Source organism: Temnothorax longispinosus, chromosome 12 (assembly GCF_030848805.1).
Source record: "Temnothorax longispinosus isolate EJ_2023e chromosome 12, Tlon_JGU_v1, whole genome shotgun sequence".
NCBI classification, from domain to species: Eukaryota; Metazoa; Arthropoda; class Insecta; order Hymenoptera; family Formicidae; genus Temnothorax; species Temnothorax longispinosus.
In genome coordinates, this window is record NC_092369.1 from 4601798 (window position 1) to 4624555 (window position 22758).

Consider the following 22758-nt stretch of genomic DNA (forward strand, 5'->3'; position numbering starts at 1 on the left):
CCCGTTCTCAGGCTCTAATTGCTCGGACAGCAAACGGTTCTAGGAGGTTGTGAGCTACATCGGTAGGAAGAAAATACCACAGTTTGGAGCGATTCTGACGTGGTCCAAAAAACAGCCTTATTGACACCCTTCCTTTTGAAAACATTTATGCATACGAAGTACTCTTAAAATTGCTGTAGTCTGAACATGATTTATATTCATGTCCAGGCAGCATTGTCGTAAACAGTTTTGAAAACAATCTATTTCGACATTTTGGGGTTGCGAACAAGGTTGCGAATCTTTGTGTACTATTTCTTTTACTACATCATCATGAGCACTTGGCGTTTGTGATGGAAAGTCCAAAGACGTTTCTTCAGTTTCACTACTTCTCAAATTCTGTTCACATGAATAAGTTAAGGAATTATTACTTCTATTTTGATCTTTTAAGTGTGTTTTACCCGCAGAAAGATGGAATGCTCTACGAAGGCGTAAACGATTATATTGTTGACGACTTGATAAATCTTAAAAGCTTTGCGAGTCGTCCAATTCATGTTTCCTTTGATTTCAATTGAGACTTACTTGCCCATTCAATTTCACTCAAGTGCAGTATTGAAATGAAAAAGAAATTAAGACTAAGGCCGGTATTCATAGTTATTCAAGACCGTCTTAAGTTCAATCTTAAGATGTCATGAACCAATCACAGAGCCGTATTAGCGTCTTAAGACATTACTTAAGACGGCCTTGAAGACTGTGAATACCAGCCTAAGTGAAAAACATAATAAAGCAAAGTCCAATCACTGACATAATAAAAATTCGAATAGGATAAGCTACTATTTTATTTAACAATGTATAAATAAGTTAATGTTTATCAATGAACGAAAAATCTTAACGTTATAGTTCTTCAAAATAAAAAAAAAAAAACATCTGATTACTAATGACTTCAGGGGATGCCAAAGTGCACATTTTAAGCTGAATTTCAAATTGAATATCTACAGTTCATAAAATAGTGGTAAAACAAAACACGTATATTAATCATTTTTAATTATTTATAAATTTTCAAGAATCTGAAATTAAAAATTAGAAAATATCAATATTTCTTTTTAACTGAGGTACTGCAGGTAAGTGTTATTTGTGTAATCATTCATTATCTTCCTTAAATAAATATTTGATAACAAAAATTCCTCAAAACAAAATCGCACTCCTAATATATTATGTGTGAGCGTATACGTCAAAATAAGCAAACCAACCAAGTTATTTTTGTTGGTTTTATCAATAATTTTTTCCATGCATATTTCAAAAATTTTTATTACTACCGTACATAATACTTTAATTCATATTCAAAAACATTTTCTTTACACTACGACTTTTAAATTACTTTTTAACAAGTTATTTATAGCCGGTTTTTCTCTATTTTTTAAAATTAAAATGCAAGAGTTATTAAAAAAACTACTGATAAAAAATTTGCCAACACAGTTGTAAGTTACATATTGAAAATATTAATTAATAATTGTATAAAAATCTGTCGATGAAAGCTGCTTATTTATATGTGTAAGTGAATGATAAAAAAGAAATAATACCACACATTATATAGACTTATATTAATACTTGTCATCACTTCTGTAATAAAATTGTCTTATATATGGGCAGATCCATTACTTTTCGACCAAAAGTTGCGGGGGTGGGTCACCGATTTTGATGCCGATTTTTTCCTCGAAAGTACACTAGAAAAGGAGATGATCCTGAAAATTTGAGCCCGATTCGATCAAATCCGGCCGCTGGAGAATTTTTTGAATTTTGAAAAAAGTCGATTTTTCAGTCATTTTCAAAAATTTATATCTCAGCTTCTATATAACTTAGAGACTCGTTTGAGGCCGCATTCTTTTCTGTAAACCTTCTACTTTTAAGGAAAAAATTGGTCATTGGTTTACACTCAAGTCCGGCTTCACGGCGAGCTGCTAACTAAACCACTGTTTTAGAGAAATTTTTGCCTATTTTTGAAATGCTGTCATATCTACAGTTTTCGAAGTAGAGGGTTGATCAGCAGCTGATATTTTTTGTTCAGGTATACTCTGAAGAAATCTACCCACTTTTTACTTGATTGCTTCTATTTCGTTAAGTTATGGCCATCTAAAGCCGATCGATTTTCGAAAAATCGCCATTTTCAGATAGCCAGAACTTTTTTCTTTCAACTCGAAATCCTTTGAAATTTTCAGGGAATATACTTCATTATATCCTTAAACAACCCTGAAAATTTTATTTTTGGAATAGAAGTGGTTTCCGAGTTATAAAATTTTTAAAATGTCAACTTTTCGATTTAATATGACATTTTTTGTGGTTTTATCATTAATTTTGTAAATTTAATGTAAATAAAATTGATATTTTTCGGAAAATATATTCGAAAATAAGGAGCAAAACGGATTGTTTGAGAAAATTGAGGGAAAAAATTAATATTTTTTATTTTAATTTATTTGTTTAAAATTTTTAAAAAGTAAATATTTGTTTATTTCTTTTAATAATATGTTGAATACAAATTTCCAAAGTATTTGAGAACTATCATGTCATGTTTAGCAAATTATACTTTGCTCATAATTTACCGCCAGTCTATTGAAAAAAAAAATAAATTAAATTAAATTAAATTAGATTTTTCAATAGACTGGCGGTAAATTATGAGCAAAGTATAATTTGCTAAACATGACATGATAGTTCTCAAATACTTTGGAAATTTGTATTCAACATATTATTAAAAGAAATAAACAAATATTTACTTTTTAAAAATTTTAAACAAATAAATTAAAATAAAAAATATTAATTTTTTCCCTCAATTTTCTCAAACAATCCGTTTTGCTCCTTATTTTCGAATATATTTTCCGAAAAATATCAATTTTATTTACATTAAATTTACAAAATTAATGATAAAACCACAAAAAATGTCATATTAAATCGAAAAGTTGACATTTTAAAAATTTTATAACTCGGAAACCACTTCTATTCCAAAAATAAAATTTTCAGGGTTGTTTAAGGATATAATGAAGTATATTCCCTGAAAATTTCAAAGGATTTCGAGTTGAAAGAAAAAAGTTCTGGCTATCTGAAAATGGCGATTTTTCGAAAATCGATCGGCTTTAGATGGCCATAACTTAACGAAATAGAAGCAATCAAGTAAAAAGTGGGTAGATTTCTTCAGAGTATACCTGAACAAAAAATATCAGCTGCTGATCAACCCTCTACTTCGAAAACTGTAGATATGACAGCATTTCAAAAATAGGCAAAATTTCTCTAAAACAGTGGTTTAGTTAGCAGCTCGCCGTGAAGCCGGACTTGAGTGTAAACCAATGACCAATTTTTTCCTTAAAAGTAGAAGGTTTACAGAAAAGAATGCGGCCTCAAACGAGTCTCTAAGTTATATAGAAGCTGAGATATAAATTTTTGAAAATGACTGAAAAATCGACTTTTTTCAAAATTCAAAAAATTCTCCAGCGGCCGGATTTGATCGAATCGGGCTCAAATTTTCAGGATCATCTCCTTTTCTAGTGTACTTTCGAGGAAAAAATCGGCATCAAAATCGGTGACCCACCCCCGCAACTTTTGGTCGAAAAGTAATGGATCTGCCCATATATATATATATATGTTACGGGCAATTTGATAAATTGGGCATTATGCATAATTCCCAATTTGTTCGGCCAATATGATTAATAGAGAAGAATTAATCAAATTGCCCGGTCATTATGCATATTTCCCAATGCTAAATGGTCATTTTGATAAATCATCTCATTTGAGTTGATTTTCCCGGCAATCTTAAGCCCCTTGCACAATAGGCGATAGCGATAGCGGACTTAAATATTTGTTAAAACTAAATAATTTGTTAAAACAAAGAATAGTTGATATATGAAAAGTAAATATTTATGTGTACTTTTCATATACCAACTATTCTCTGCTTTAACAAATTATTTCTGTTACAAATATTAAGCGTTTAAGTTAACGAAACATAAATAATTTGTTAAAGCAGAGAATAGTTGGTATATGAAAAGTACACATAAATATTTACTTTTCATATATCAACTATTCTCTGCTTTAACAAATTATTTATGTTACAGATATTAAGTGTTGAAGTTAACGAAACAGAAATAAAATTGTTAAAGCAGAGAATAGTTGGTATATGAAAAGTTCATATTAATGATTTTCGTTAAAGCAGGGCACACACACGTGTGTGCCCTGCTTTAACGAAAATCACAACTTCTATAAAGCAGGGCATACACACGTGTGTATGTGCCCTGCTTTAACGAAAATCATTAAACAGTTACATCGTGCAAAATAACCAAGCATCTCGATTCAAGCAGTTAGGTCTCGCGCTGGGAGTTTTATTAGTTTAATTATGCGTGGGAAGCACACACACACACACACACACAACGGGGGGGTGCGAGGGGGGCCTTCAGCCCCCCCTCCCCCGCACCCACCCCGCCGGTAGGCTGCGTGGACCTCGCTTTACAACATAAAGTACATGCTAAGTTGTAAAGCGAAATTATAAAGCACATGCATGGAGGGGTGCAAGGGGGCTTACATGCGTGAGCGCACGTGAACAGAAAGGCTTTTCTCCCCTGCACCCTCCCCCATGCATGTACTTTATAATTTCGTTTTACAACTTAGCATGTACTTTATGTTGTAAAGCGAGGTCCACGTAGCCTACCGGCGGGGTGGGTGCGGGGGAGGGGGGGCCGAAGGCCCCCCCTCGCACCCCCCGTTGTGTGTGTGTGTGTGTGTGCTTCCCACGCATAATTAAACTAATGAAACTCCCAGCGTGAGACCTAACTGCTTGAATCGAGATGCTTGGTTATTCTGCACGATTGATTCATTTAAAATTGGTGCAGTTTTACATGCGCGTGCGACCACTGAGCATGCGCGTGTGGCCGCAGGGCATGGTCGTAGTCGCTGCATCTCGTCGGTATGACAGGAATCAAGTTATGATTCCTGTCAACTTTAACCGTTAATATCTCGCTTCGCGGGGCAGAGCGACACTTTTTTCTGCCAGATTCGGTCGTTTTGTGCAAAAACGCGTCGATTAAGCCTAAGTTCAACGAAATCGGTGAGAAGGCCACTATTCTGCACATTTACCAAATAATTTATTAATTTGTCTGTTATAAATTATGTTTAAACACAAAATATAAAATATTTTAGTGCATGAACTCATTGTAAGTAAGAAAGTTGAAATTATAGACAGACTGCCATTCTTTTTAGAAAGATATTTTAATATGTTAATCACATTTCCCACTTGTCTGTGGGCATTATGCATAATGACCGGTCAGTTTGATTAATTTGAACATTTTTGCTTTTATTATTCAAATGTCCCAAAAGAAGCGGGCATTATGCATAATGACCGGATTAATCAAATTGCCCATAACATATATATATATATATATATATATACAGGGTGTCCGAAAAATCGCCTACTCCACTTCGGGAGGTGATTCGGGACCCAAAAACAAGCATAAAAGTTCATACAAACATAGGTCCGGAAATGAGCCGTTTCCGAGTTATAGCCACTTTTATGTTCAAAAATCATAATTTAGAATCCGCTTGGCATCCCTCTTTCTTAATTATATTTAAATTAAAAATTTTTATTTTTAAATATTTTTAATTTTTTTATTTTTTTTCAATTTTTCAATATTTGTAAATACGATTATATTATTTTTAAAAGAAATCAGTTGTTTTCACGGCTACTTGAAATCAGTTGTTTTCACGGCTATTCAGAATTAGTTGTTTTCACGGCTACTTGAAATCAGTTGTTTTCACGCCTATTCAAAATCAGTAAGTAAATCACGGCTTTTCAATAAATTTCAAATTATTATTTAACAACACCTTACTTTTAGGTTGTATCTAATATTTCCGTATTCATCAATGGATTGTTTAAGTTTTAATGAATTAGCTGATATTTAAAAATAAAAATTTTTAATTTAAGAAATAATTAAAAAAGAGGGATGTCAAGCGGATTCTAAATTACGATTTTTGAACATAAAAGTGGCTATAACTCGGAAACGGCTCATTTCCGGACCTATGTTTGTATGAACTTTTTTGCTTGTTTTTGGGTCCCGAATCACCTCCCGAAGTGGAGTAGGCGATTTTTCGGACACCCTGTATATATATATATAGTACTAACGCACACAAGCTTAATGTTATTAGTCGCAGTATTCTGTAACGGCCTGACTTTATCGAACGCGGACTGGCGTGCGGGATCAGGAGTCCGATGACAGGCCCAGAGACAATAATCAATTCAGTGAGACATGCAGTAGTTTATTCACAGTTTAATATATACACGACGTGGTATTTTAGATAGCGCAGGGACGGGTGGAACGCGATATATACAACGCAGGGGCAGTGCGGGTGCACTCGATAACGAACGCGGTCGCACGCGATGCGACGGACTTGGTAGTACTTGCTATAGCGCAGGGACGGACAGAACGCGGTATTTACAACGAAGAAGTAGCTGCGGGTGCACTTGCTAACGAACGCGGTATCGTTACTCGACGGGCTCGGTATATTACAGGTAGTGCATGTGCACTCGATAACGACGCGGTATTTAATAACGAACGCGGTAGATTACGTAGACGTATTACAGTACATGGGCGGACGCGGTATATTACAGGTAGTGCATGTGCACTCGATAACGACGCGGTGTTTAATAGCGAGGTATATTACGTAGACGTATTTGTACGCTCGCGGGTGCCGCGGTAATATGCGTGCGGGGACGCGTCACGTGGGATGGAAGATTTCCGGAGCCCCGGAGGCGGCGGCAGCGAGAGCTCTCGTTGCGAGGCCGAGCGCGCTCGACCCCGCGTAACCGTGCCTTCGGGGTTTAATTTGGAGGAGGGCGAGAACACCTGAGAGCTCTCAGTCGAGGCTCGGAGCACCGGACCTCGTTTGGCGTGTTCCCTAGGAGTCGGGAATAGGTTTCGTCTTGGAAGCGGATTTCTAGACAAAGTGTCTCTTTTTCTCGGAACGGCGGTTTATATACCCGCCCGGCGCGGCGGGTTTGCTAGGAGCGCCGATCGTCGCGCTGTGGTGGGGAGGCGCGGCGCCGCGCTCGTCTTCGGGGCGGCTCGGCTCCCGTCGTCGCTCGTCGGGAGGCACCGGTGCCGCGCTTGGCCCGCGCACACGGTGCGTTTTGAAAAGCGTTTAAAATGTGGGCGCACCGCGCCCTGGTCTTCGCCCGACTGGTCGTCGGTCGGGCGGCATCCGGCGGTCGTTTGCCGGGAACGATGCTTAGCGCACGGGGTGCATCGTTACAATTCATTATTAAAAAATAAAACTTCATAGATATATTTATACACATACCTACATATACTGAAAATCATTATAATTGCATAAGAAAATCTGTCAATGTATATGCTGCTTTTGATATAATTTATATTTCTATGAAATATATAAGCTTATTTCTTTGTAATTGAATAATAAGAAATAATACTGTACACTATACCTTATACTAATACCAATCAATGAAGTATATAACAATACTGACATTCCAGCATGTATTATTGACAAGATATAACAACTAGGCCATTGTGATGGTTGTATCAAAAAGGATTATATAAAATGTTATAGGTATGTGTCCAACATGCTATTTAATGAAGAGATATAATAATTACCAGTAGTTATATGATTTCCAACAAATTCTTGAATATGGCGAAGGAAATACTGGCACAATATACTGGTATAATAATTAAACAACACCGCACCGTTGTTACTTATTACTTAGTTGTCCCGCCTATTCGATCTTTTACTCGGCCTGGCAGTAATGATACTGATAGACGAGCCACGAGCCGCGCCCGCGAGCCGCGAGCGGGACGAGCCCGCCTTTTTTCGCGCATGCGCGTCAAATGCGGCGCTCGCTAGTATAATAGTTAACCAATCACAGTCTATTGTTCTCCTTGCGGTCGAAGAATCCCTGGTAACACAATACAGTCTAAAATTGCGACAGAAGTGCATAATATCTGTGATTGAACGAGTACTTACTGTACTTTTGCAAGCAGTCTGCTGTAAGAAGCTAAATAGTACAAAATTTCACACGCGGCCTGTGCGTCTATTGTAAATAAGGCCCGGTTTCACCAACGTGATTTAATCTAATCGGTCGATTAAACTCACTCTTCGTCTCTTTCCAACTGTTCCCCTTAGAAAGGAACGAAGAGTGAGTTTAATCGACCGATTAGATTAAATCACGTTGGTGAAACCGGGCCTAAGGCTAAAGCCGGTATTATATAGGCCGGTATTCATAATCAGATCTTATTTCAAGACCGTCTTAAGTAATATCTTAAGATGCTAATACGGCTCTGTGATTGGTTAATGACATCTTAAGATTGTACTTAAAATGGTCTTAAATATAAGAACCGACTATGAATACCGGCCATAGACCGCTGTTACACGGCGCCGTTAATCGGGTTTAATATTGTAACATAATATAAAATAGTAATTTTAATATTTAAAAAAAACAATGAATAATATTATGTTTCCTAAACGTATGTAATGTTTTATAACTGTTAAGAAAACGTATATAAAATCAACATGTAATACTTATTGGAATAACTGATATCATATATTTATACGAAATAATTTTTTTATTTGTAAATTATAATTTCACATGATAATTTATAACAAGAGGGTAGTCTATACTTAGCGTTACGAATACTTTATTAAAATTTGATTCATGAATCAAGACGAAGAAATCTGCGCTTCGTAACACTTTATTTATCAATCAAACATTTTTCAAAATTTGTAACGCCAAAATAGACCGCAGCCTACATCTCACAGCACGAAGCTATAACAGTTTCACAATCTCCACTTAACTTACAGTAATTATTTCTATAAATATTTATAACAAATTAAAAACAACTTTAATAATATTGATGATAATTATTTACACTTTATTTTAAAATATTTATTATAATCTTTTAGATACTTTTATTTTCCGGACATTATAATATTTACAAAATATTCAACGTATATATTTTTAAAATATTTAATCTTTTTTATAAATATTTTATAAATATTTTGTGCTGTCTGGGAGTTTAGCGCGCTCGGCTGTTCTTTTTCTGACAGGCAGATGCTTACACGCTTTTTTCGCATTTCTGTCACTCGGATCTATACGGCAAAAACAACAATTTAAGCGACATTATACACTTGTGAAATTTTGCTGCAAATATGTTTCAAGAGTCTAATACACTCGACTGCTCTTTTTCTCACGGGCAGATGCTTGCACGTTTTTTTCACGTTTCTGCCGGTCGGATCTGTACGGCAAAAACAACAATTTAAGCGACATACACTTGTGAAATTTTGCTGCAAATATGTTTCAAGCGTCTAGCACACTCGACTGCTCTTTTTCTCACGGGCAGATGCTTGCACGTTCTTTTCACGTTTCTGCCGGTTGGATCTGTACTCAAAAGATACTTCCATATTGTTTTCACATTTTTGCTACATGTTTACTTTTAACAAATAGTATAAAATTTCACAGTAGCTTCTTACAGCAGACTACTGCAATAGTGCAGTAAGTACTCGTTCAATCACAGATATTATGCACTTTTGTCGCAATTCTGGACTGTTTTCTTGCGCACTTCTTCGGGACGCATCTGAACTAGCAAACTGGTTACCAGGGTATGACCTGCAATTGCCACATCCTTCGACGAACTCTACGTGTCGGGACATGGTTTATGTTATCATTCGGACGAAATTTTTTTACTAATAAGCAAATAGCTTATTTACTTATTGAGACCCAAAGGGTTTAAGGAATGTCACGTCTCTGTGACGTAAAAGTAGAAAAGGAAGAAATGATTAAGAAAAAAGAAAAAGCGATAGAAGAAAAGTATAAAACGATGGAAAATAGTGTTAAAATCATAGTATTCTCAAGCAAACGAGCGAGCGAGCAGTTTTTGGAATCTTTGGATCGAAGAAAACGAGAATATGGAGCACGAGTTGTTGGAGCAAGAGTTGAAGGAGCAATCCGAGCGACTGAATTCGATCGAAGATTTTGCCGCGTGGGAGCAACGATGTATTGAGTTTATCAAAGTGTTGGAAAAACAAAGCCGAAATAAACGGCCTCGATTATCAATCGACAACTAACATCGGCAACCAACTTCGTTGGCGGCTCAAATCGCACGACTCAAAGGTCTGAAAGATTCGGTACGTCATCGTTTCGTGCATGTGGGTGCAGGATATAGTGCGAGTAAGACAGGGCTCAGATGGCGCGAGATAGATACGTGTTGTTAATGGGTGTATTGCGACGCTTTTTCCCCCGGTCTCGCAATCCGGTGGAGGGCTATCGAGGATTGGCAGCACACACAACTAATTCCGACCCCAAAAGATTGGGCGCCAGGTGCGACGGATCGCACCACCGTACACTAATATGTCTGACGCGATATTCCCGGCAATACCTCTGGGCGTAGGGCTCTTTCAGGGAATTCGGAGAGAGGCGTCACACAATTAATCACACTCACAAGAAAATAAATAATAATAACAGAATATATTTGGTCAGATAATATCAATATAATCGGTCTGAGTTTCTCGTATTACCGCAAAAATGTCGGATAGGCTGACGCACGAATGCCGCAATAACGCAATAAGTGCACGCGGTAATGTCGAATCTTTCACACTGTAACGCAACAGATAAACGCAGACGAACACACGAAAGCTTGATATACGAAACAATTACGATTCAGGTATCGCGGTACCTGGCTTCGAACTCACAATGAACTTACGCCACGAAGCCGACGAACCGCCTTCGGTTGCTTCTTCAACGCGCACCCGGGCCACCTCGATTCCGCACGACACCAAATTATGGGCGATCTCGCCGAGTCGACCACGCTGGCCGGCGATTGCCCCCGAACACGAAATAAGGACACGTATCGCGGACGATCCCGCGGCTTGCCACGCGAATCCCGAATTCTCTCGCAAGTACGGAGATTCCGCGGCCCCGCGCCGATCTCGTCGATCTTTCCGTCCCGCCAAACACAATATTCGCCGTCCTCGAGGGCCCAGATACGTTACTCAAAACGAGGGCGAGTGCCCTTCAAATTACATGACCACTCGCGGCTCGCCGTTACCCGCACCACTCGCTTCCGTTACCGCCACGCAAGGCATTCTTCTCAATATGGCCAGGACGCGACACGATTACGAGCTTAAATAATATGGCCGAAACGCAACACGATTACGAATATAACTCTATCACAACGAAACGCGACACGATTACGCACATAAACTCTATCACAATGAAACGCGACACGATTACGAATACCGCGATACGATTACTTACATTAATACAACGAAACGCTACACACTTCGACCCGATTGATCCGATTCACGCATCTCAACGCCGCGCGACTGTCGGCCGTGGCGGTACTCGCGGGGAGGGCACAGATGGTCTCTACGCATTAGAGAGCTCACTCTCGGCAAGGCCCTGGCACGATTTCCACCCGACTCTACTTTAATGCGAGCGCAAGGTATTGCACGCTCTGACCCCGCTCGGTCCACAGGTATCCTGCGGCACTCCGGTAACCAACGTGTGCCACGGGTCGATGCCTCGAGCGAACCCTCTTCTCTTAACGCGGGGACGCCAGAGTGGTGACCTTACAATTCGTCGTCCCTTCGGTAGTCCGGGCAGCTCGGGATCCGGGAGATGCTTCCTGCTCTTTAGCCGGCACGACAGTCCCGGAAACGATAGCCTGCCGGGATCGCGCCGATTCCCCGCGCCTGCGCTGTAGCGTGTCGCTCGACCGGATTGCCGATCCTAGCGCTTCCTGCGCCTAGGCCGCACGTGCGCCGCTCCTTCCGGGGGCGCCACTCCAATTCCAGGGCGCTCTCGTCGGCGCTTCAGCTTCTCGCGCGCTTCACCTTCCGGCGGCGCCGCTGTAATTACCCCCGATTCGGCGCGGGCTTTTCGATTCAACCGGCTGTCCGGGCCGCGATGATCGAGTCGGCGTTCGGGGTCAGGCTGGCCGGGCCTCGGCCCCGTCTGCCGGCATCCCCCTCGGGGTGACGGCCCCAGGGCTGCGCCTTTTCCTGGGCCGCTCCTCGGCACCCTTGTCCAACTGGCATTTCGCTCGGGGGTGATCCGGGGTCTTCCTGCTCGTTATTCTGCCGCTGTTACGACCGAGTGCGGGGTGAGCTCCGGCCGGCGACGCTCATGCACTTGCGGGGAGGTCCGGGCGACCCGACTTCCAGCCATGTCCCCTGGCCGTCTCCTTAATCCTCTGCCCTTCCTCGTTGCGGCCCCCGGCCGTTACAGATGGCGTCCGGTCACCACCGGCAATCTATTAAAAACTTAATATCTAATTAGACCAATTAATATACGCAACCGCCCTCCTCTCGCTCTAACGAGGAGGCACCCCCGAATTCCCCTCGGCCGAGCCCGTCCGGGAAGAAGACGCGACTTGTCACGTCACAGTATATCCACAGGACCAGGAATAAATCAACTTCCATGTATACAGTACAAAGACTCGTATATTCGTCTTGAGTATTACAAAATATGTTAGGTTATATTGAAAGGCGCCTGTAACATATAAGTACCGCATTTAAGTACGTCACAAAAGTAATATTAATATAATTAATACAGTACCTTTCAATATTTTAAAGAATACAGACTCAGCAGTTTGATATAACAATCAATTTAGGACCTTAGACTAATCACAGAAATATCGTAATACAAACGAATCGACATTCCACCATCTTAATCTTTGGCATAGAATAGAACGAATGAGACTAGACCAAGAGTTATAACTAGATATAAAGATTACAGTCGGTAAGTTAGAATTCGCAAGTAGGTAACAATATAAAATAATTACAACTTAACACTCCTCCTTAATTATTTTATACCGTAGCTCCTCAAAAGTCTTACGAGTTAATGGCTTCGTTAAGATGTCTGCCAATTGTTCGGAACTCTTGACATGCTTCAATTTAATTGTTTTTCCAATATGTTCCTCAATAAATTTTCTAGGAATCTCAATGTGTTTCTTGCCCTTTGTTACCTTACTTTCACTAGCGTTCTGTATCATGTGAATAGCAGACTGATTGTCAACGCACAGCAAGGTTGGTGTGTTTAAATCCAGAGAATCAAGTTCATTTGCGATAAGTCGAATCCAACAGATGTCGTCAATTGAAGAAACGGCTGCCCGATACTCAGCTTCGGCTGTTGAAATTGCGACAAGGCGTTGTTTTTGAGAGTACCAGACAATAGGACCTCCACGTGTGACGAGAACTCCACTAGTTGAATGTCCCGTACGTGTATCACCTCCATAATCTGAATCCGTGTAGGCGACAAGTTCTGATCTTCCAGTGAAGAATATACCGAAAACAGTTCCTTTCAAATACTGGAACACTCGTTTGACCATCTTCCAATGACTAACCGTTGGCTTGCTATTAAATCGGCTCAAGTAATTTACAGCAAAACTGATATCCGGGCGTGAGATTGTAGCCAGATATAGCAAACTTCCTACAGCTTCACGATAGGGTTCCAACTTGTCCAAAGGCTTGTCATTTACACGACTATCTTCATCAGTGACCATTCCACGTTCTATAGAAGTAGATGCAGGGTTCAATGAGTCAAAGTTGAAACGATGCAGAATCCTCTTTGTGTATTTTGACTGGTTCACAAAAATTCCAGTTGGTCCATTTTGTATTTGCATGCCTAGATATGAGAGACTTCCTTGGTGGTCAGTGTTGAAAGTTGCTTCAAATTTTTGATTCAGTCGATTCAAGATTTCAATCATGTCCTTTTCAGATTTTCCTGCGAACAATCCATCATCTATGAATAAAGCAAAAATCATACTTTTATCTTCATTGTAGTAGATACAAGGATCATCATCGGTATTTTCGAAACCAAGTGATTTTAAAAATTTGGAAAATTTCTCATTCCAGTTTTTCGGTGCTTGTTTAAGCCCATAAATACTTTTAAGTAGTTTGCAAACGCAATCAGTTCCATCGTTGAAGCCTTCCGGTTGATACATATAAATATCTTTTTTCAATTCGCCATGCAAGAAGGCTGTCTTGATGTCAAAGGTCATCAGTGTCATTTTCTTAGAAGTTGCAAGACTTAGGATTAATCGAATCGATCCATGGCGAGCGACGAAACTGAACGTTTCAAAGTAGTCGATTCCTTCTTCTTGTTCGAAACCCCTGGCAACCAGACGAGCTTTAAATCGACCATCTTGTTTCTGACGTAAGACCCAGCGACAGGTCAGCGGTTGTACGTGCTTTGGAGTTTTCACCAATTTCCAGGTTTTCATTTTAATTAGGGAATCAAATTCTTCAGACATCGCTTTACGCCACTTCTCATCTTTCAGAGTCTTGGATACAGGAATATCTTCAACTTCTCCAATCATAGCTGCGTTTGCTCTATTTCCTCCACGTATATAGTTTAGGACATAATCTGTGAGTTTGACTGGCTTCTTCAGGTTTCGACGATCACGTAAGTTCAATGATACAGATTTATTTTCAGTCGGAGCAGGCGAATCATCCGAATCATCATTTTCAGAATCATCATAATCATGACAGTCTGAATAGTCAGGCGATTGATCATTGTTTGTGTCTTCAGGGTTGGATTTTTCAGAACTTATGGATTCTTCTCTTGAACTTTCGTTTTCGTTTTCTGTCAGCGAAGCTTCAATTTCAGTGTAACCTTTTTCGACTCCAATTTTCTCGTCAAAGATTACATTGTCAGAAGTAACGATGTCACGTTCGTTGGATATATAGATCCTATAACACGGCGAGTCCAGATCATAGCCGACAAAAATTCCTTTCTTCGATTTCTTTTCAGTTTTGGCCCGTTTATGGTCTTGAATTAATACATAACATTCGCATCCGAAACTTCTCAATTTTCTGACATCAACTCTGCGACCAAACCACAATTCTGCGGGACTCTTGTCTTTCAGTGAACTCGTTCCTGTTTGATTTAAAGTGAAGACTGCGTAGTTTACAGCTTCAGCCCACAGGTTTTCGTTTAATTCTTGCGCGTGTATTGCAGATCGAGCCGTTTCCACGACTGTGCGCATTTCTCGTTTAATACGGCCATTCTGTTGAGGCGTATAAACATTTGTTCTTGAGTGGAATACTCCAAGCTCTTCTAAAAGTTTTTTAGTATCGGCATTTTTAATTTCAGTGCCATTATCTGACTTGAGACACTTGAATTTTCTTTCAAACTGGTTTTCAACCATTTTTAGGAAAATATTGAGTTTTCCGGTAGCTTGATCCTTTGTTTTCAGGAAATAAACTGTTCTAAAATGCGAGAAATCGTCCTTGAACAGAAGAAAGTACTTTGCTCCTCCTAGAGACTTAATATTCATCTCACATAAATCGACATGAACTAGATCCAAAGGTTGATTTGCAGTCTTGTAGTTTGCCGGATGAGAAATACGGTGTTGTTTTCCGTAAACGCAACCTGGACACACATAGTCGTTCCAATCGTCAACAAACTTAATGGAATTCTTTTTCAGAATGTCTCTTACATATTTGACATTTTGATGAGCAAGTTTTTCATGCCAGGTTTTAATGGAGACAGTCAGCAGGCACTTGTCAGATTCTTCTTGACGGAACATCATTTTGTACAGATTTCCTTTACGCTTGGCAAGTGCTACTATTTCTTTATCAAGGGTTGTGAAAATAGATCGATCAGCAGTCGCAGTCTGGCGATAACCTTTGTCCAACAGTTGAGTGACCGAGAAAAGATTAAAAGTCATCCTCGGAACATAAAGTACATTTTGAAGTACGATTTTGTACCATTCTTCACCGTTGAAGGCTTCCATTTCCACATCTCCCATTCCTATTCCTTCCAATTTAGTAGAATCGCCGATTATTATCATTGTAGGTTTCTCAAAAATAACATAGTTCTTCAGCCAATCCATGCGAGGAGTCATGTGCTGTGTGGCAGCACAATCTTGGAACCATGAGTCATTACAGTTTTGCTTCGTGTTTATGTCATTTATGTTTGCCGTTGACAGACCAATAGTGATGAGTGCGCGACGGTTAGCTTCCTTGGAATCATTATCTTCGGATTTGTCACTTTTCTTGCTACTACTTTCTCTAGAATTTCCTTTGGGGCAATCCTTGGCAAAGTGACCTTTCTGATTGCAAGTATTGCAGGCGTAATTATTTTTGCAATAATTCAGGTACTTGGCGCACGGCTTATTTTTGCAATATTTCTTAACATGTCCTTTCATACCGCACTTGAAGCATACAACAGCCGAGTTTCCTTGTGAATTTGACTTTTCGAATCTCTTACCTTGCTTGGAAATAAGAGCATTTTGAGACTTGGTTTCATTTGACTGTTCGGTTTCGTTCAATCTGTCTTCTTCCAGTCGTAGACGTTCAAACAGCTTACTCAGATTCTTGTCAGCAGCTGCAGCATTGTCCCAGGCAGTACGGAAATGATAAAGTTTAGGTGGCAACATCCCTAATATTCTCGTTATAATCCAGCTTTCTTTCATCTCTTCTCCTTCAGCAATTAAATCCTCGGCACATTGTTGTATCGTCATGCAATTTTCAATAACAGATTTGTTGACATCATACTTAAAATTAAAGAACTGTCTTTGCAAACCTTCGACAGTGAGATCAGACTTCTTACCATATAAGGTTTCAAGTTTGTCAAGCATTTGATTTGCCGACGTACAGTTTGCAATTTTCTTGGCTATGTTGCTACTAACGTTTAATCCTATGCAGGTTTGAGCATCAAGGTCTTGCTTAATCCAGATTTTAACAGCAGCATCGGTGTCTGGTCCGAGAGGCTTTTGTTCACCTCCAGTCGCTACTAAAAACAAACCTTTCGATTTTAGCGTCAAGTTCAATTTGAACCTCCAGGATATATAATTGACATTTCCTTGCGAGTCCTCAGACAAAGTTTCCATTTGCGACTTGATGGAATCCATGACGTTTGTATATCTGACAATTCGTTTACTGTGAATGACCAACGATGAACGATGACTGACGTTGTGTTCATCGTTTCATCGTTTCCTTACTTACTCGGTTAGGCGGAGCGCGTGCCCCGAGGGTTTCGTGCCCCGGCGGTCACGGTGTTCTAGAGCCAAGCGTGTCAGAGTGGCGTGAGGCCTCGCGGCCGATCGCCGTTAATACTCCCGCGTGATCCGATTCGAGGACACTGCCAGGCGGGAAGTTTGACTGGGTCGTAGATGGATATACTGTAAGTCCGACAATTTTAATACAGCATATCTGGGCCCATAACCTGTTGTTAATGGGTGTATATCCACAGGACCAGGAATAAATCAACTTCCATGTATACAGTACAAAGACTATCATATATTTGTCTTGAGTATTACAAAATATGTTAGGTTATATTGAAAGGCGCCTGTAACATATAAGTACCGCATTTAAGTACGTCACAAAAGTAATATTAATATAATTGATACAGTACCTTTCAATATTTCAAAGAATACAGACTCAGCAGTTTGATATAACAATCAATTTAGGACCTTAGTCTAATCACAGAAATATCGTAATACAAACGGATCGACATTCCACCATCTTAATCTTTGGCATAGAATAGAACGAATGAGACTAGACCAAGAGTTATAACTAGATATAAGATTACAGTCGGTAAGTTAGAATTCGCAAGTAGGTAACAATATAAAATAATTACAACTTAACAATACGTCTTTCGAAAGTCGCATATTGACTGGTGCGGTGATCAATACCGATCACATTGAACCGCGAAAATTTCTCGAGGATGCAAGAAACATTGTATTCGATCATGTGCGGAACCTCATACAACAACATGACAGTGTAAAAACATACACAATGTTCAACGGTGAGTTTGTGGCGGGCGATAAACGCGCAAACAAAAGTATTTATTCGAGAAGCTATGAACTTCTTTGCGAGTCCGATCTGCAAGAGTGGTATGAGTTGCGCGTTATCGAGCCCACTTTAGCATCGCTGGAATTCCAGAAACGTGACAGCGGGTGGGCGTTGTCGCGTATACATAATTTAATGCTAAATATAAACAAATATAATCCATTGCACGCGGGGTGTTACATCGATTTACCGGAAGAAATTAAATTAAAGAAAGCAGTGATCAACGTGGAATCAATGGACAATGCATGTTTCATGTGATCAGTGGTGGCTGCTCTACATCCAGCCAAGATTAATACAAATAGAATATCTTCATACCCACATTATAAAACAGTATTTTTACAAGGCATTGAATTCCCAATGTCGATGCGTCAAATTAAGAAATTTGAAGATCTCAACGGCATTTCAATCAACGTATATGCCATCAGAAAAAAAACAAGGATCAACATACAATCCTTCCAATACGGCTCACCGATCGAAAGATAAACAACAAACACATAAATTTGTTGTACGTGGAAGATCCGCAAGATGCTAACGTAGGACATTTTACCTGGATAAAAAATTTATCGCGTCTCGTTAGCTCACAATTGAGCACGCACCATAGCCGAAAATACTTTTGCGATCGGTGAGTATACATCCTAATAAAAAATAAAAATAATTTTTACGTAAAAGATATATAAAAAATTTCATTATTTACAGATGTTTCCACTATTTCTACACGAGCGAGAAATTGGAAGCCCACACCATCGACTGTTGGGAAATGAACGACTGCGCGATCAAGTTACCGAGCGATAACGACAAGTGGCTGCAATTCAACAACTACGGCAGGAAAGAACGAGTTCCGTTTATCGTATACGCCGACTTGGAATGTACCTTGGGGAAGACGACAGCGGATCCTGAAACGTCCGGCATATACCAACACCATGAGGTATTTAGCGTCGGGTATTACGTACGGTGCTCGTACGACGACTCATTATCCGCATATCGATTTCGTCGTGATAATGATTGCATCGCGTGGTTCGCCGAGGAACTCAAAGGATTAGCGCATCGCGTAAAAAACATCTTGTCCGACAATGTACCCATGGCGGATTTCACGCGAGACGAGTGGAAAAAATTTAACATCGCGGCGCAATGTCACGTGTGCGAGAAACCGTTCGCGCCAAACGACACGCGGGTACGCGATCACTGTCATTTAACCGGTAGGTATCGAGGTCCCGCACATTCGACATGCAATTTGAATTATAAGGATTCTCACTTCATCCCAGTAATATTCCACAATCTGTCAGGCTATGACGCGCATTTCATTATTAAGGAGATAGCTACCGCGTTCGAAGGCAAGATCGATGTACTGCCTATAACAAAGGAAAAGTACATCTCATTTACTAAACACGTGAAAGACACCACGGAAAGATTTGATTCGCGAAACGATATAAAGTTAAGATTTATCGACTCGTATAAATTTCTGAGCGCGAGTCTCGCAAAATTGTCATCTTTCCTAGATAATAATAAATTAAAAATTATACGTTCAAAATTTTCCACGTTATCCGACAACGATTTTGAATTATTGACGCGAAAAGGTGTCTTTCCGTATGAGTACATTGACTGCGTCGAAAAGCTGGAGGATACATGTTTACCACCGCGCGATTCATTTTACAGTTCCTTGACCGGTGACACTGTATCCGAGAGCGATTACGCGCACGCCGTGAACGTCTGGCAACGGTTCTCTATTCAAACTTTGGGTGAATACAGCAATCTGTATCTAAAGACCGATGTCTTGTTATTGGCCGACATATTTGAAAATTTTTGCGATAGCTGCGTCGCGAGTTATGGACTCGATCCAGCGCATTATTACACTTTACCGGGTTTCACGTGGGACGCTATGTTAAAACATACGCACATAAATTTCGAACTGCTCACAGACATTGATATGGTAATGTTTATCGAACGTGGTATTCGCGGCGGCCTCAGTCAATGTTCCGGTAGATACGCGCAAGCCAATAACAAGTACATACATGCAATCTCACGATCCATCGAAACCATCGTCGTACCTGATGTATTTCGATGTAAACAACTTGTACGGCTGGGCGATGTGTCAGCCACTGCCCAACGCAGATTTTCGATGGGTCAACAACATCTCGAACTTCGACGTGAACGCGATCGCTTCGGATTCACCCACAGGTTATATTCTCGAAGTTGATCTCGAGTATCCACAGTGTCTGCATGATGCGCACGCTGATCTACCGTTCTGTCCGAAGGACGAGCGATAAGCCGCCCGGCAAACGAGAGAACAAACTTCTCGCGACTTTATACAATAAGGAGCGTTAAATCATTCATTATCACAACCTACAGCAGTGCACGCGCCATGGCCTTCGCGTCACAAAGATACATCGCGTATTGCAATTTACTCAATCTGCGTGGCTCCGCGCTTACATCGAACTTAATACAAAATTTAGAACACTAGCCAAAAACGATTTCGAAAAGAATTTGTATAAATTAATGAACAACGCTGTATTTGGTAAAACTATGGAGAATGTGCGCAATCACGTCGATGTAAGATTATTAACATACTGGGACGGACGATACGGTGCGGAGGCAATGATCGCGAAACCAAACTTTCACAGCAGGAGCGTTTTTTCGGAGAATCTAGTAGCAATAGAAATGCGAAAACTCGAGGTGAAGTTCAACAAACCAATCTACGTAGGTATGTGCATCCTCGATATATCCAAGACATGTTTGTATTTCATCACGAGTACATGTTACCGTTATATCGCGACAAGTGTAAAGTTATGTACACCGATACGGACAGCCTTATATACCACATCGAGTGCGACGACGTGTACGAGACGATGAAACGCGACATTGACAGATTTGATACAACTGATTATCCGGTAGATAACGCGTACGATATACCACTTGAGAACAAGAAAGTGCCAGGCTTAATGAAAGACGAAAACAATGGCGCGATCATGACGGAATTTGGACGGAATCATGACGTTGGACTTAGAGCGAAGATGTATGCGTTGAAGGTGGATGGTAAAAAAGACACTAAAAAAGCAAAAGGCGTCAAGTGTAACGTCGTAGCGCGTACTATAACGTTCGACGATTACACGCGGTGTCTGAAGGACGAAATTGAAATGACGCGACAGCAGTTCTGTATAAGATCAAAATTGCATGAAGTGCACATCCGCGAGACGAAATTGCTCTGAGTCCGTACGACGATAAGCGATACATTATACCCGATTCGATCGATACGTTACCGTGGGGACATTATCAAATACCCCCTCCGAAAACGTAGTGTATTGTATGTATAAAATGTAATAGTATAACGTAATGTAATGTAATGTATGTACAGTAGCGGCGAAAAGTATTTTGACAAAGCGTTTATTGCCGGTAGAGCGCACACCGTACGCGCTGCGTAGTAGAAATTGTTGTTAGTAAACACTTTTCTGCAGTCTGCAGCGGCGACAAAATCAGTTTTGATCGGGTGGATGTTTCGTTTCCGAGGTGCCGCTATTATCTTTAATCTGTAAGTCGAAAAGTATTTTGACACAGTGGGTTTCGTTTAAGAGCGACACGCAGGGGCTCACGTAAGTTACTTTATTCACGGTTTTTGCTTATTTTATGTTTTGTTTACGTTCAGGAGCTATGCCAAAACAAAAGGAATACTCCAACGACATAAAATTGGTTGTTATTGCAGCATTGAAAAATGGAAAATTTCAAGCTCAAGTAGCGAGGGATTTTAATCTGAGCAGACAAATAATTTCGGTTTGGAACCGTAACAGTCCACAGGCTCGGTTAGCAACAAACAAAGATCGGGTCGACCGCCAAAACTTACTGACAGGGTATCTAGAATTATCCGCCGCATGAGTGTCGCTAACCCACGTCTGACAGCAGTTGACATTAAGAGAGATTTAAATGAGAATCACAGTCTTGACATCAGTTTAACCACTGTAAAACAATACCTTCGCAACGCAAATTTGTTTGGCAGACGTCCTTCCAAAAAGCCATTTATATCCGCAAAGAACAGAAAGGCGCGTCTCGAATTTGCCCAAAAACACAAGAACTGGACTAGTAAGGAGTGGGCTCGTGTACTGTGGAGCGACGAAAGTAAGTTCAATATGTTCTCATCTGATGGCATAAGGTATGTTAGACGACCTCCAAACAAAAGAGATGACCCCAAGTATCAGGTACCGACTGTTAAGCACGGTGGTGGCCATGTCATTGTTTGGGGCTGCTTCTCTTATTCAGGAGTCGGTCCGTTAGTCGAAGTGAAGAGCATCATGGACCGATTTTGTTACTGTGAAATACTGCAGAATTACATGCTCCCTTATGCTAAGCACAACCTTGTCAGAAACTGGATTTTTCAGCAGGATAACGATCCAAAACATACCTCTGCACATGTAAAAGAGTTCTTTACATCTAAGAAGATTAAAGTTCTAGAGTGGCCAAGTCAAAGTCCCGATCTAAATCCAATAGAACATTTATGGGAAGAGTTAGATAGACGGATTAGAAAAAGAAAATTCTCCAGAAAACAAGATTTGATGGCCTGTCTTGCAGAAGAATGGAAGGAAATACCATTAAGAGTGATCACCAAACTTATTGACTTTATGCCGGCAAGATGTGCGGCTGTGATTAAATCTAAGGGCTTTGCCACTAAATATTAAAGCTTCTGGTGCAGTCAAATTAATTTTTGATGGTTAATTACAGGTTTTGTTTAAAATTTTCAACAGATAATGGTGTTGTCAAAATACTTTCTTTCCACATTTGTTTAAAAAATGTAAAAAAAACGTAGTTTTCGTTTATAAATGTTATATTTTTTTTCTTTCATTTTTACTGAGAGGCATTGTTGCCTTTGGACACATATTATAACTTTGTTTCAGAAATAAACATTTATTTTCTATAAATTGTGCTTGTCAAAATACTTTCCGCCGCTACGTATGTATGTATGTA

General features: G+C 40.0%; 1 protein-coding gene across 1 annotated transcript; it reads left to right on the forward strand.

Annotated features, from left to right (window-relative positions):
• The first annotated feature begins 17132 nt into the window (after nucleotides 1-17132).
• Nucleotides 17133-20075, forward strand: LOC139822703 (uncharacterized). Its single transcript, XM_071794654.1, has 3 exons — nucleotides 17133-17143; nucleotides 18508-19861; nucleotides 19905-20075. The coding sequence occupies exons 1-3, from the start codon at nucleotides 17133-17135 to the stop codon at nucleotides 20073-20075; spliced, it is 1536 nt and encodes a 511-aa protein (XP_071650755.1).
• Nucleotides 20076-22758: the final 2683 nt, after the last annotated feature.